The sequence below is a fragment of the Channa argus genome, chromosome 2, assembly GCF_033026475.1.
Source record: "Channa argus isolate prfri chromosome 2, Channa argus male v1.0, whole genome shotgun sequence".
NCBI lineage: Eukaryota > Metazoa > Chordata > Actinopteri > Anabantiformes > Channidae > Channa > Channa argus.
The window spans coordinates 24,550,206-24,563,771 of NC_090198.1; the positions used below are offsets into that span (position 1 = coordinate 24,550,206).

At 39.8% G+C, this 13,566-nt stretch overlaps 1 protein-coding gene across 7 annotated transcripts in view; it reads left to right on the plus strand.

Annotated features, from left to right (window-relative positions):
• The window catches only part of furina (furin (paired basic amino acid cleaving enzyme) a), an 81,733-nt gene extending 68,254 nt beyond the window's left edge, over positions 1-13,479 (plus strand). For all 7 annotated transcript variants that reach the window (XM_067486639.1, XM_067486676.1, XM_067486665.1 and 4 more), the window contains exons 10-16: positions 591-691; positions 1,809-1,912; positions 2,077-2,194; positions 5,852-6,031; positions 6,117-6,241; positions 7,402-7,524; positions 8,604-13,479. In XM_067486639.1, the coding sequence (XP_067342740.1) occupies positions 591-691; positions 1,809-1,912; positions 2,077-2,194; positions 5,852-6,031; positions 6,117-6,241; positions 7,402-7,524; positions 8,604-9,211 (1,359 nt within the window). In that variant the 3' untranslated portion in view covers positions 9,212-13,479. The remainder of the gene's footprint in view (positions 1-590; positions 692-1,808; positions 1,913-2,076; positions 2,195-5,851; positions 6,032-6,116; positions 6,242-7,401; positions 7,525-8,603) is intronic.
• The last annotated feature ends 87 nt before the right edge of the window (positions 13,480-13,566 follow it).

Consider the following 13,566-nt stretch of genomic DNA (forward strand, 5'->3'; position numbering starts at 1 on the left):
CTTGCTTTGTATTCATGCAGCTACAGAACCTCACACCTGGGAGCTGCCCAGTACAGCCACCACAGCCCTCTGCTGTGGGTCACTGAGGAAATGTCTACTGGAGGAAGTTCAGTGATAGTTGTTAAGAGAGTGAGCACCAGTTATACAATTTCACTGCTTTGATTTTCCATCTGGTCCAGGGAGTCATGCTGAGGGCTCTTTCTTTCCTCTTAATTCCCCACTTCTTTAACCATTAGGCGATTTCTGGCTCCAGCAAATTCATATGAGATAATGAGTACAGAAATGATGGATACTTACTTAAAGGAGGCAAAATCCAAATTATAAGGTTTTAACATCTTTATTTTTTAATGTGAAGGAACATGAGCAGTTCTGCTTGAAGTTTAGGATTTATGATAATGTGTGAGGATGTACCACCTTTTTAAAACTGAATTTGTAGAGGATTATGTGTATTTGTTTGCTTTTTAACAAGTGAAATACAAACCCTAAGACATTGTGTTTTGCCTTATGAATAATAAAATAGCTTGAATAGCTGAATGTAACACATGTTCCACAGAACTGTCCATGTAAGCCCACCGTGTTAATCTCCCTAGGTGACTACAGACCTCAAATCAAAATGCACAGACTCCCACACAGGCACCTCTGCCTCTGCACCGCTGGCTGCTGGGATCATCGCTCTTGCTCTTGAGGCCAAGTAAGTGCTTGTCATTTTTCTGTAAGTGTTTTCAAGCCTTGTAATTCTCTTTACCTGTAGAGACCTACTTTTAACCTCACTATCTGTGGACTTTTCTCATTTGGAAATGTGGTTAAAAATGCAGTTTGCACTGAACATACTCATACTGACTAAAAGGTGCAATAATTATTCTAGAGAGGAAGCGGTCATTTTCAAAAGCTACAGGTTCATAAAAATATTCAAACTGCCTGTGCAGCTAAATTAATGTTATCAGTTTCTACCATACATTTTGGGACTCCTAACTCCAAATAAGTTCAACAGGTACACTTTTATGTTTTCACACAGACTTTCCAAAAACTCGATTAAAAATGCAATATTTTTACACTAAAAGCTGCTTTTACCGCCAGTGCTGTGTTTATGCATCAGTTCTGCTTGATTATCCCATTTTATGAATCACTTCTTAACTCCCCCCTGCCTGACAGATTTCAACTGTGCATTTGCAAACAGCACGGTTTGATGTACTGTAAGCACTAATGATTGTTATCCAGTCATGCATTACTAATGGGGGGCACGAACAAGAATGTCAGAACAGTCCAGAAAATGAGTAATTAGTCCAGTCTGTGGTGACAGAAAAAGATTGAAATTAGGAGCTGCTTTGACAAGAGAACGTTTTAGCGAAATTAACAAAAGAAAGTTTCTTATTTTAATCATTTATGATTAGAGTTATGAATATCAGCTTGGAGCTATCAGATAGTTAATCACAGCAGAATACAAATCCAACTGTGACCTCATGTAAACCTGCACCTGGTTCAATGCAAGAAAATGGATGCAGGCGAGATAATCGTTTAACATTTTTGTGGCATTTTCTTTACAAGACATTTTCCCTAAGGCCTTAATAATTCAGGAAAGATTGTGACTGGAACTTTATTGTATTCTGTATTTAATCAGCTGTCCACCTGCAGCTTTAAACTGTAGAGAAGTATTGTCAGAGGTATCTCTTTGATCTGCTTGAATGCTTCAACTGGATTTTTAAGCCAGAGTCTTACTATGTGTTGCGCCCTGTGGCTCTCTGTGTGTGTGTGTGTGTGTGTGTGGCTTTGTGTGTGGCTTTGTGTGTGCTTGCATACACACATTCCAGTAAAAACCTGACCTGGAGGGACATGCAACATCTGGTTGTCCGAACTTCTCGCCCTGCCCACCTGCTTACCAATGACTGGAGAACCAATGGGGTTGGCCGCAAAGGTACAGCAACTCCTTCCAAGATCAATTCTGCCCTCTGCAGTTTGCATGTTCTTAAATATTTTAAACATCCAATAAACTGAGGCACTCAAAATGGACAGAGCTTATTGAGAAGTCAAATGTTAAAAAATGCTAACCAAACCTGTTTTCTCTCTTGGTCTCTGCAGTTAGCCATTCATACGGATATGGTTTACTTGATGCGGGTGCAATTGTAGAGCTGGCAAAGATGTGGAAAAATGTGGGGCCACAGCAAAAATGTGTGATCACCATGGTTAGTGAGCCAAGGTTAGTACGCCACCCAGATGTACACATCTCAGTGAATATATATCAGGAGCCTGATCACAGGTATCTACAATATCAAAATACATTTTTTTCTTTGAATGAAATCCCTGTAGCATAGGCCTAATACAATGTAGAAATAATTTTGAATTAGTTTTATTTGACAGTGCCTCTACTGCTGCATTTGAGTGACAAGCTACAAGTAACATTTTACGAAGTTGGCAAGCAGCGTTATCTTTACTCGCCATTCTTTCATCAATGTGTCCAAATTCAAACTCTTTCATTTAGTGTGTTTATCTGTTTAACACGGATAACATACATATGTTACTAACATTCAAACAGCAGCTTGGTTTTTGTATCAGCCCTTATTTACTAATGATATATATAACTTGTAGTTTTTTTTTAAAAGTATTGATCATTTTTATTTTACATTTTTATTTTATGTTTTTGTTGTTGTTGTTTAACCATATAAGTATGATATAACACATAAAAACATATTTTTCTCATTCTGGATCTGGATGAAGCTTTTTCAAATAAAATATTCCTAATGCTTTGTAACATTAAAAATAGTTTTGGCTTTAAGGGTATCTCTTTTGACCCAGAACAGTGGCTTTCTGACATAAATGCAAATTTCTAATTTCTAATAAGAGTTTAAACAAAGAGTGTAATCGGGTATCAACAAATTTTGATTATAAAGTGAATTTGAGAATGATAAAAGTCAAATATACCATAAGGCATAAGAAATGACAAATTAGCTGAACTGTAGTGACATAAACTCAGCAGCATGAGATAAGCCTGTATGCTTTAGACCTAGTGAATGGTAAAAGAAATTAACATTGAACTGGTCCATAACAGAAAGGTGCAGCAGATGCTTGTGTATGACTGAGCTGTCACACTTTGCTGCAGTGGCTTCGTTATGTCTTCATCTTGGCTCTGGGCACCTATTGAAATGTTTTCTCTTGTGTCGTGTGTGTGTGTGTGTGTGTGTGTGTGTGTGTGTGTGTGCGCATGTGTGCACGTGCATGCATGCATGCATCGTTTCAGGCTCTCTGCTTGAGAGGGAGTGTTTAAAAAGGAAATGAGGATTTGTCAATTTATATGTTCCCTTCAATGTTAAGACACAGTATTTCCCTTCAACCATTTTATTCTGTCTTCTCCCCGTGTCACAGTCTACACACAGTCTGACGTCTCTTCTTCATTATGCGTTCCCTGTCACTTCTCTAGCTGGGTTTGAGGCTTCTCTCTCTTTTACTGCAGCTATGAGATACTCAGAGCAGATGGTTCGAGCGTCTGGGAGCACCAGTCGTGGCAGGTTATTCAATTTACATTTTAGGTGTTTAGCTGACTCACTTATCTGAAATGACTTGAAATAAGTGAGCAGGTAGAAGTTCAGTGTCTTTCTCTGTTTCAGTTGTACATCTAGTGATAACCTCATTATTGATTTCTTAAAAAAAGGATTTTTAGGAACAAGATGTTACATACATTTTTGCACATTAACATATGAATATTCTGACCATAATTACACATTTTGTAATTTATTTGGTCTTGTTTAGAAATGCAACGGTAATTGAACTAATATTCTGATTATCAGAACAGTTTGGCATGAAATTAGTTTGCAGGTCTGGGATTTGTGTTCACATTTGGTGAATGGATTGTTCCTCGAAGCTCGATGTTTTGGTAGAAAATGTCCTTTCAGCTGGTGAATAACTCAGCTAAGCTGTGTTACTTGGCATCTAAAATATTTCTTGTTTGCTGTGCAACATGCATGTGTGCACTCTAACTTAACCACCTACATTTAACTTACCAACTTTGATGCACATAGCCATCAGGGCTGCAAAAACATATTGACTGGTACAGGCAAGAAGCTCTAGCGTAAGTTGTTAAAAAATTTGTTCTGATTCGGAAGCACCCTCTCATTTCACCCTCAAACTCCCATCAAATGGATCCTAAGGTTTCCCTGCTTCGGAGAAAGGTTTGTGGTTGATCTGAAAAGCTTCATACACACTGGATTATATTACATACTGTATGTGCATCTCCACAAGAATGCTGATCTAGACAGATTGAAATGATTTATTAAATGATAACTATCTAATGATTGTTTGACTTTTCATAATGCATTGGTCTGGACCTGCTGACAGCTTCTGAATGCCAAAAAAACTAATTCAAACCAAAGAAATTTGAAAAACATTACTAGTGGTGCAATTTTGGCTTGTGTCGGGGTGATGGTGAACAAAGAAGCATAACTTTGGTCATTTTCGAAATTATTCAGATTTTTAAGTGTGCCCACAAAAACACTGGAACAGACAATGAATTGCATGTGTCGTGTGATATGCTTCAGTCTGTTACCTGGACGAGCTCATTTGTTCATGCTGAAGACCTCCATTGTTGTGCAGAAATAATTAAAACCACACCAGCCAGACACTCTGCTCAGTTTGATCATAATTAAACTTGGGATCTTTTCCATGAGAAATTCACTCTTAAGTTACTTCAGACCTCTGTGTAAAGTTATGGTGATCCGAGTATTTCAGGCAGTATTTCTTTGTTTTTGTTTTTTAAAACTTGACCACACAAGCTCTTGGTCTTAGTGTCTGTATGGGGATTGTTTAAAATAAGATTCATTTGGAAAACAATGAAAGTTATGTTGTAAAACCTTTTTTTTTTTTCACCTATAGTGTTTACGATCACAAATGAGGACATTTATGCCTCTAACAGTTGATAATGTTGCCAGAAGTTGCCATCTTTCTTTATCAGTTGCTGTCATGTAGTGATTGACTTTTCAGTGTCTGAATGGCAGGTTGCTGATTACAGGTTTTTAGTGTGTGTACATGCAATAGTTTGTGTGAACAGATGTCATGTCTGCGACAAAACCACAAACTTTTCTTTCCATCAGTCCTGAAATCACAGAAGCTTGTGCTGCAGTTCTTAGCTGGCAATGTGATACTTCAACTTCAGCAGGTATTTGTTAAAAAAAACAAAAAACAAATCCACTTCCTCAACCTAAGTGTTCTGAATCCACCTTGAAAGACCACAAGCTACTGATTGCAATTGCTTAAACATGCACATTTTGAAGTGCTGCAAAGTGTTGCCGTCAGTTTGTATTGTTATAATGTGGGTGGCCCGTGTAGGACTCATTGGCATCTAAAAGGTGCTGCATATAAATTATTTGACTGTTTAATGTGAGGCTTGTTTAAAAGTCAAATGCGTTTATGTAGGCCTTAAATGCTACATGAAATTTAGTTAAGGCTTGTGTGTCTTAAAACCACTGAGCATTTAGTGATCACACCACGTCTTGTCTATAATTTGGGCAGTTCAGTGTCACTAAAACCTAGCTTCCCTCCACCTCAGAATTGTTGCGACTGTGTGTAATCTCCTAAGCGGATTTAGAGAGGAGTTAAAAGAGGATGGTGCTTTACTTCCACAGAGGACACTGGTGCTACAGGTTGTGAGATACTAATCCTGTTCAGGCGCAAAAACACTTCACCCTTTGCAGATCTGCTAACCGGCCAGGAGCAAAATGTCACAAGCGTCAGTTATCTGAGGAATACAATATCCTATCCAGATCTCAGACTGAGCCAGTAATGATTTCAGCAGTACACAGCCTACGACTAATGCTCACCAAGGTGTTTGTGTCTTCTTCATATGTCTTTTCTCACACATTGACAGGGACATTGGCAGCCATTTATCGATTAACAAGAGTGTGGACGCCTGCATCGGCACAGAGAGTTATGTGACCTCATTAGAGCATGTCCAGGCCCGGCTTACCCTGTCCTACAACCGGAGGGGAAACCTAGCTATCCACCTCATTAGCCCTGCAGGCACACGCTCGACACTGCTCCACCCAAGGTACAAACACACAACTAGATCAAACATGTGGACCGAATGGACAGAATCACAAACTGTTAACCGGCAAACTGTCATTTTCCTTCAGGCCTCGTGACTACTCATCAGAGGGTTTTAATGACTGGGCTTTTCTGACCACCCACTCCTGGGATGAGAACCCCACTGGGGAGTGGACGCTGGAGATCGAGAATGTGGCTGGTGCCAGTGACTATGGTAAAGCATCTTGGATGTTTATAAGGATCAAGAAATTTACATTTTGATGCGTTTGCATGTATGCTCGAATATTTATACCTTAAATTTGGGATGTCTTTTGTTTGCATTCAAATTAAGGCTGCAACTAGTAATTCTATAAAATAAACCAATTCATTCTGTAATATTGGTTTGTTAGATACCACAATTCACAATTCCAAAAATTCCAAGATGACGTTAACATTTATTTTACCTCTTCAGCAGTTTTAAACCTAAGATTTTCAACTTTTTAATTATATTTAACAAAACGGATGAATCCTCTCATATGGGGAAGCTGTAACTTGGAAATATTTGGCATTTTCTTTCATGGTTATATTATAAAACTAGAGCAAATTAAATGGATTAATGCTTCAGTTGGCCAAATAAAAAACTACAATGTGACATGAAACACAAGTATCAATACTATAGATTTAAACCAGAGATGCTGGAGCAATGTATTACATGTCTGAACCACTAGGGTAATAAGACAGCTTAAAATGACCTTTTATATTATTTTAAACATTTATTAATCCAACTAGAGTTCAGCTCAGGGGTTAAGAGTTCAGAGACAGGAGATTAGAGATCAAGTGGCTCCTGTATCCAAGTGTCTGGGCCTTTGTTCTTTTTATAGGCGCTTAGAAGCCGACCCCGTATGCTTCACTAGCACTCTGTGTTCTTATAGCAGGGAACATGATAAAGCAGTGGACCTCTTACGTTTGCCCTTGGATTATCTACCAATAAATGTTTTCATCTGGACACTGCAGGCCCACCCACAACACAGTATCCTGAGGCCAAGAAAACATCAAAAAACAGATCAAGATAAAAGCCTTGCACCTCCCTCCTCAGTGAGAAGTGATTTACTAAAGTGGAATCTCTCACAAGTCTGCACACTTGAATGAATCTTGAGAGATGTGCACTTTATAACACCCTTATTAAACACAAAGTGAAATCGTGGCATCTTAAAAATGCGTCTTGATTCAATCAGTCATTTTGTCTCACTCAGTACAAATAAATTCAAGAGTCTACAATGAAATAAGGATACATTTATTAATCCACTCTCGGGTGTGCCGGGGCAGTACTGTTTTTGGCAGGCCTACTTTTCCCTGGTTAATTTCAGTGTCTTATCTCTGTGTCTCTCCACTCAGGCACCCTGACCCAGTTCGTCCTGGAGCTGTATGGCACCAGCTCATCATCTTCCAGTTCCTCTGACAAGCCTCAGCCTGCTAACATCGGCTGTAAAACCCTGGACCTGAAGCAGATATGCATTGGTAAAACTGGTTTGTCTTTTGTTTCCAGTTTGATTGAGAAGTTACTGTCACATCAGCTGAGGAGGAGTAGTGTAGTCATTGAGATGTCACATGTGGAGTAGTCTCTAGTGTGATGCGAATGAGATGAAATGTTGTCCCATGTGTGCTCAGCTGCATTCATTTGGATTGGGTGGGTAGATTTTACAGTCACACAGTTGTCTTATTGAAACTCTTCCGCAAAGTTTGTTCCATGAGTCACTTTAGTGTTTTTCAGTTTTGAATAGAGATTTAGCTTCTTATGAGAAGAAATTAAATTTTACTCCAGGTCCTATATTTTAATAATATAACTTAATTTGATGCTGCCCATACCATTGTCCCCTACATAATCCAAATACTGCTATAGGCAAGGTCTAAAGATATCACTGACTGAGCGCCTCCTGCTGTACATGTTGTCTGACAGTGAAAGCCTGACCCCTACAGGCTATTAGAGGTACATCAATACTGAAAGTTTACATCATGTACAGAACCATTAGATGGTGAACTGAATGTAATCATAACATTTGTTAGGCTATGCAGTGCTCTCTGATTCAGTGCTAACAACAGCTACACACAATGCTGCTGTAGAAGTATTTTCCTTTGTTTTAGCTCTCACTCCTGTTTTTGGCATAGTCTGTTATTTCTCATTTTAGATAATTTTCTGCATCTAGACCTGCTGCATATGGAAATGGGTCTTGACTTAAAAATGCTGCTCTCAGCATACAAATTTCAGGGTTTTTTTTGTAAACTAAAGTAACACAAAAAAATGGAATAGCCACTTAAATGCAAACTTGCATTTAAACTCTTGGGTCTCACAACATGGATGAGTAAATCAGTCCCTTCAGGAATTTGTGATGTTGCAGTCACAGCAATTAATTCCACCAATTGCCTCTGACTTTAAAACTTCATAAAAACATGACATGCTTCACAGTTTTTTGAAAAGTTGTTGCAAAACCCGGAGACTGGTAAATAGATTAAAGTTGGACGCAACATGCTTTGTCTGACTCATGTGAAACAGAAAAAGGTGCGCATAATTAATCTTAGCTTCGTCCTTTGTGTTACAGAATGCAACGCCGGCTACTACCTCTTTCAGGAGGGCTGTGTGAAAGAATGTCCAGCAGGCTACTCAGTAGGCTCCCAGCCGGTCACCTACACTGTGGGAAACTCTTTACCACCGGCTTCCGTCCCAGCCTGCCTGCCCTGCCCACAGCCCTGCCTGACCTGCAGCAGCCTCAGCTCTCAGGCCTGCCTGTCCTGCCCCCCTCACAGCTCCCTGGATCCTGTCTCTGGCACCTGTCTGCACCTCAACCAGTACATGCGCGAGTCCCCTGGTAGCATCATACCAGACCTGGGGATTCCAGGATCACAACCTCAGCTCAACTCCCAGCTGCCCATCACCATCGCTGTGCTCAGCTGCGTGGCTATCATCGCTACCTTCGCTGGCATTTTCCTGCTGTTGCAGCTGCGCTCAGGCGCACTCATCAAGCTGCCATTTCTAGAGGCTGGTGGCAGTCTTGGGGGCAGTTTCAGCCTCAGGGGTAGTAGAGTGGTGTCGTACCGTGGTATCCCGACAGTGTGGGGGGATGACGGGCTAAATACAGACTCCGAAAACGAAGAGTTTGGCGTCCAAAATGAGAGGACTGCCTTTGTCAAAACACAAAGTGCTCTTTAATGCCTCCCACACATCCTCCTTCTCTCCTGCTTTTTAAATCCTCTCACCCCCATTTGCCAGATAATTCAGGGCTGTGGTAACGGTCTTCTCACAGTCTTCTGGGTTTATCTGTCATCCCTGCTTTTTCTTCTACTGTGTTACTGGGTTTTCATTCTCTTTGAGATCGTGTCTTTCACTCTGCTGTTAGAGACCTGATGGGAAGCCGCTGTTTCTCAGAGCTCGGGCCATCCCAAGCTCTGCTTTGTTCACACTTGGGCGCATTTCTATTAAACTGGCTCTCTCCCTCCTTTTGCCCTCAATCGCTAACAGTGTCTGTCTGTGCAGAGTCCATTTTCCCCTCCAGCTCCTTTTTGTTACAGTAAACAAATGATTATTATTTGCTTTCTTCCTTTTTTTTTCCTCTTTCCATCAGTCTCAGTGCAGTAGCCAGACGAGATTGTCAAATGTGAGGAGTAGAGATCTGTGTGTGAGTGTGTGAGAATGTGAGCGTGTAAATTTGATGAACAATGTTGTGCCCTTTATAGAGAAGCTAAAGCTGATCCTGTCACATTTAGTACTATAACAAAAAATGGTATTATGAGGTATGAAATCGGATTTTGAAGTTTAAGGACATCAATGTCCAAAGTCTGTTCAAAAAAAGCACCAGTTATTTGTAGTGATTAATGTTTTTGAAGTGCATTTTAAAAATCTAAACCATAATAGTTGGCAAGTAAATGCCAAGACTAATGGTTTATAATTGTATGAGAAACACAAAAGATTGTCTGAGAGCTTTCTGGATACGTCATCAACAATAATTATATTTCCCTTTAAAGAGAATCAATTTTTGATACAGTAATTCCCATTTTTATCTGTGTTGTTATTGTTCTAGATGTGATTGGGGGGCTTTAGTTCTCCTATTGTACACACGATGTGGAAAGACCTCTCTCAGCTCTGGCAGAACAAACTGCGACTCACACAACTAGCAAAGCTTCCGTGGGCCTTTTGGGTTTCACGATGGACTCCTTACATCCCAGCCCTCACATATAAGGGTATCAATAAAACAAGATAAATTATGGATCAAAAACACACACACAGAGACAGGCTACTCGATCAACCCTGGGGAACCATTCCTTCCAAGGGTTTTTAATTTTTCTGTGAGGTTCTCACATCCTGGGGCTGAGAGAGAAGCAACTGAGGTGCTGATGGGACCCCGAACAATATGTGACTTCTGAGCACAAGTGCTTCTCAAAGCAGCTGGCAGGTGTTGTGTTACCTTTTGATTGATTCCTTGACAGAGCAGCAACAATTCATCAAGACTTTTCCCTTCTGTCAGAGCACATTAACACTACAAACACACATTAGACACGCCTTATATCATAATGACTGAATGTTGGTTTGTGTGTGTATGTGTGTGCATCCCTTTATTGCGTACGACGCTGAGAAATGTTTAGCTGCCCTCTAAGGTGAAGGCTTCCTCCCCTCCTTCATCTCAGTCTCTGCTCTCAACTTCAAATCGTGAAGATTGTTTCGAAATCCTGCGTTGAGGCTCTCATCAGCGTCTGCACTTACCCTGCAGTCTTCATCTAATCTGAATTTCAGATTATCTCTTCAGCGTACTTGCCAATTAATTATATTCTGAATCATTCTGCAGCAAACTATTTATTCTGAGAGATTTTAATGACACCTTTAGGGAAAATAGTTTAAAAGTGATTTTTCTCCTGGGCTGGTTATCATCTAAAATATGCACCTCATGATTTAATCCAGTGTGTAGCCATTCTGAATCCACTGATCTCTTTTTCTACTATGTTGATATGATTATTTTTTTCATTTTTTTTCAGTACAAAAACAGTAGAGCTTGCTGAGAGAGGTTGTCATGGTGATGACATGCATACAAAACTGCAGCTGCTCATCCTTTTATCTACCTCTCATATCATTCAGCAAGGTTGCATATGCCATTAGAGGAGCTGTTAGATGATTATAGAGGTCTAATTCAATGTAAGTCACATGAAAAACGCTTCTTGGGAAAGATTTAGAAGAACAGACGTGTAAGTTAAAGTAGCTTGAGAAGAGACACGACAAATTACAATTCAGAAACTATAAAGCCACTGTAAAATCTGGCCCATCTGTCCTAAAATCAGAATTCATGAGCAGTTACACCTTGGTTGTTGGGAAGATGGATTGGTAATATGTCTTGTTGCCCCCATCAGTGTGGTAATAAATCCCCAAATTCTTAGTTTTCCTCATGGCTTCCACCTGGGGTTAAGATCATTTGGTTAAGAGGTTTTTGTATTTTTATTCTGTCACTGACAATCAGTTTCTTTGTAGGGAGGGCACATTTATTAATTTAATAGTTAGTGTCAGAAATTCTTCAGAAGGTGTTCTTGATAAATAATAATCTTTTGAAATGTGATTTCCAACAGTGTGTTTAGAGAGAGAACAAATAAATATATAACTAAAACTACAAGGGATAAAGAGTCTCAAACCAGTACCTGCCAAAAATCCTGTTCAGAGGGATGGAAGGAGCTTGGTGTGTATCCTCCCAAACACAGCACTGCGCCAATATGCTTAATTCAACTCAGATGGTCGGTGCAGGTGTAGCGCATTTGGCTTATGGCGGGAGTTTTAGCCAGGAAGCACTAAAGTGGATTGGAAACCAACCCGAGGATGTGAATTTGGAGAAAATGCTCTCAAACGGAACAAAGCTAATGTGGCAGAATAACGAGTGCGTGCAGCACGGCTGTGCGTTAGTGCCTACTGCCATTTAGGCTTTGATTAGCCCCAGATTAAGAAGGGTGCTAATTTAAAAATGTAATAACTTCAGCCTCAGACTCGAGCCACAAAATCTCATTGACTTTCCAGCTTGGTGTGGAGTGTGCAAACAACAGATAATGAACACCAGAATTGCTTCCTTAAACTATTTTTCTTCTACTCTGGATGCTCAGAGTTTGCTTTTGTAGAAGAAGTGACGTGTGGGACTGTGACCAATTTGTTGCATTTATTATGGATAATTAATACTCAGTCTAGTCAACATAAAAATATTCTGCTTCTTCACTTATAAAAGATTTATGTTGCTTCCAGAATAAAGAAAGAATAAGGTTTCTCCTAAAGTGCAACATTTTGGGGATCTCAGACAAGTCTCTGGCCCCTCGAGTGCGCACACAAAGTGATTTATTCATCTTAGCTTGATGTTGTATTCACTACAGCTTGGTAAAGTCAGAAAACTTAAACTGAGGAACTCAGAGCTCTGTGCATTCAAGTGTTCAACATTGAAGAAAATCACGAATGCGGGCAGCATTAAGTAGCGAATGCTTCCAAAGCACAGGGGGCTGCTGAAAACCATTAGCAGCCGACTCATTCCTTTCACTGCGAGAACGTGATGGAAGGTACACACTAAAAAAAAAAGTGTTCTCTAATTGTGCCAGAGAAGCAGCTCTGAATTACAAGGTGAACACATCGCTGGTATCAATTATGAAGCATTTTAATGTAGAAAGTAAGAGATGTTACCCAAAAAAAAAAAAAAAAAAAAAAAAATCGGCTTATTGCATATTATCTCCTTTGATTATAAAGGAAAGACATTCACACTCAGTGGAGGGTTTTTCTTTGTGTGGAGCTTGATGCTGCTTGAGTCCAGCCTTAGGATGTTGTCTGAAGTGATCAATATGAAGTCGGATGTTGTTAATAGGAGCAATATCTTTGGCATAACCAAAGACAATCATTTTGATGCTGTCTGTTTAGCATTAAGACATGTTGCTTTCAGGTCGTCACAGTCCATCGACCTTTTTCACTTGTCTTCAAAGTGTTTTGTTGATATCGTTCTATCATCTCTGCCTTTTTTGAAGATCTGCAGTGACACCGTGTTCAGCAGCTGTGGAGGGAGGAAGCAGAATGTATCTCATCTCCATTAATTTAAGGGCTGAATCAGATCTGCGCGCGTCCGTGTGTGCACATGCTTGTTATGTAGAAACGAAACACTTTGAGATGTTGGGGGTTGGGTGGGGGGATCTGCTAATAGGGCAGCGTCTGTTGGCCACCTCCTGCCTCTTCATGTGGTTCCTGGGCGGTGGCTGCACACAGTACCTTACAGATTTGTGACATATGAATAATGTACAAGAATGACTATCTTAAATGGGACATAACTCTAAAAGGCCTATTTTTGTACTATTTGATTGGTGCAGTGTAATTTTCTTGTAATTTAAAGATTGTTTTGCTGGTTTGCTTGTTTATCTCCTTTTTATTTAATTGATGTCAATTATAGATTCTACTAAAATAAAGATCTATGCAAATTTGAATGGGTGTATTTTCTTTAATATAATTGCACTGAAGGTACAATATTTTTTTTTAGCATATGCCCACATGTAAAACTCTTTTTGTGCCAA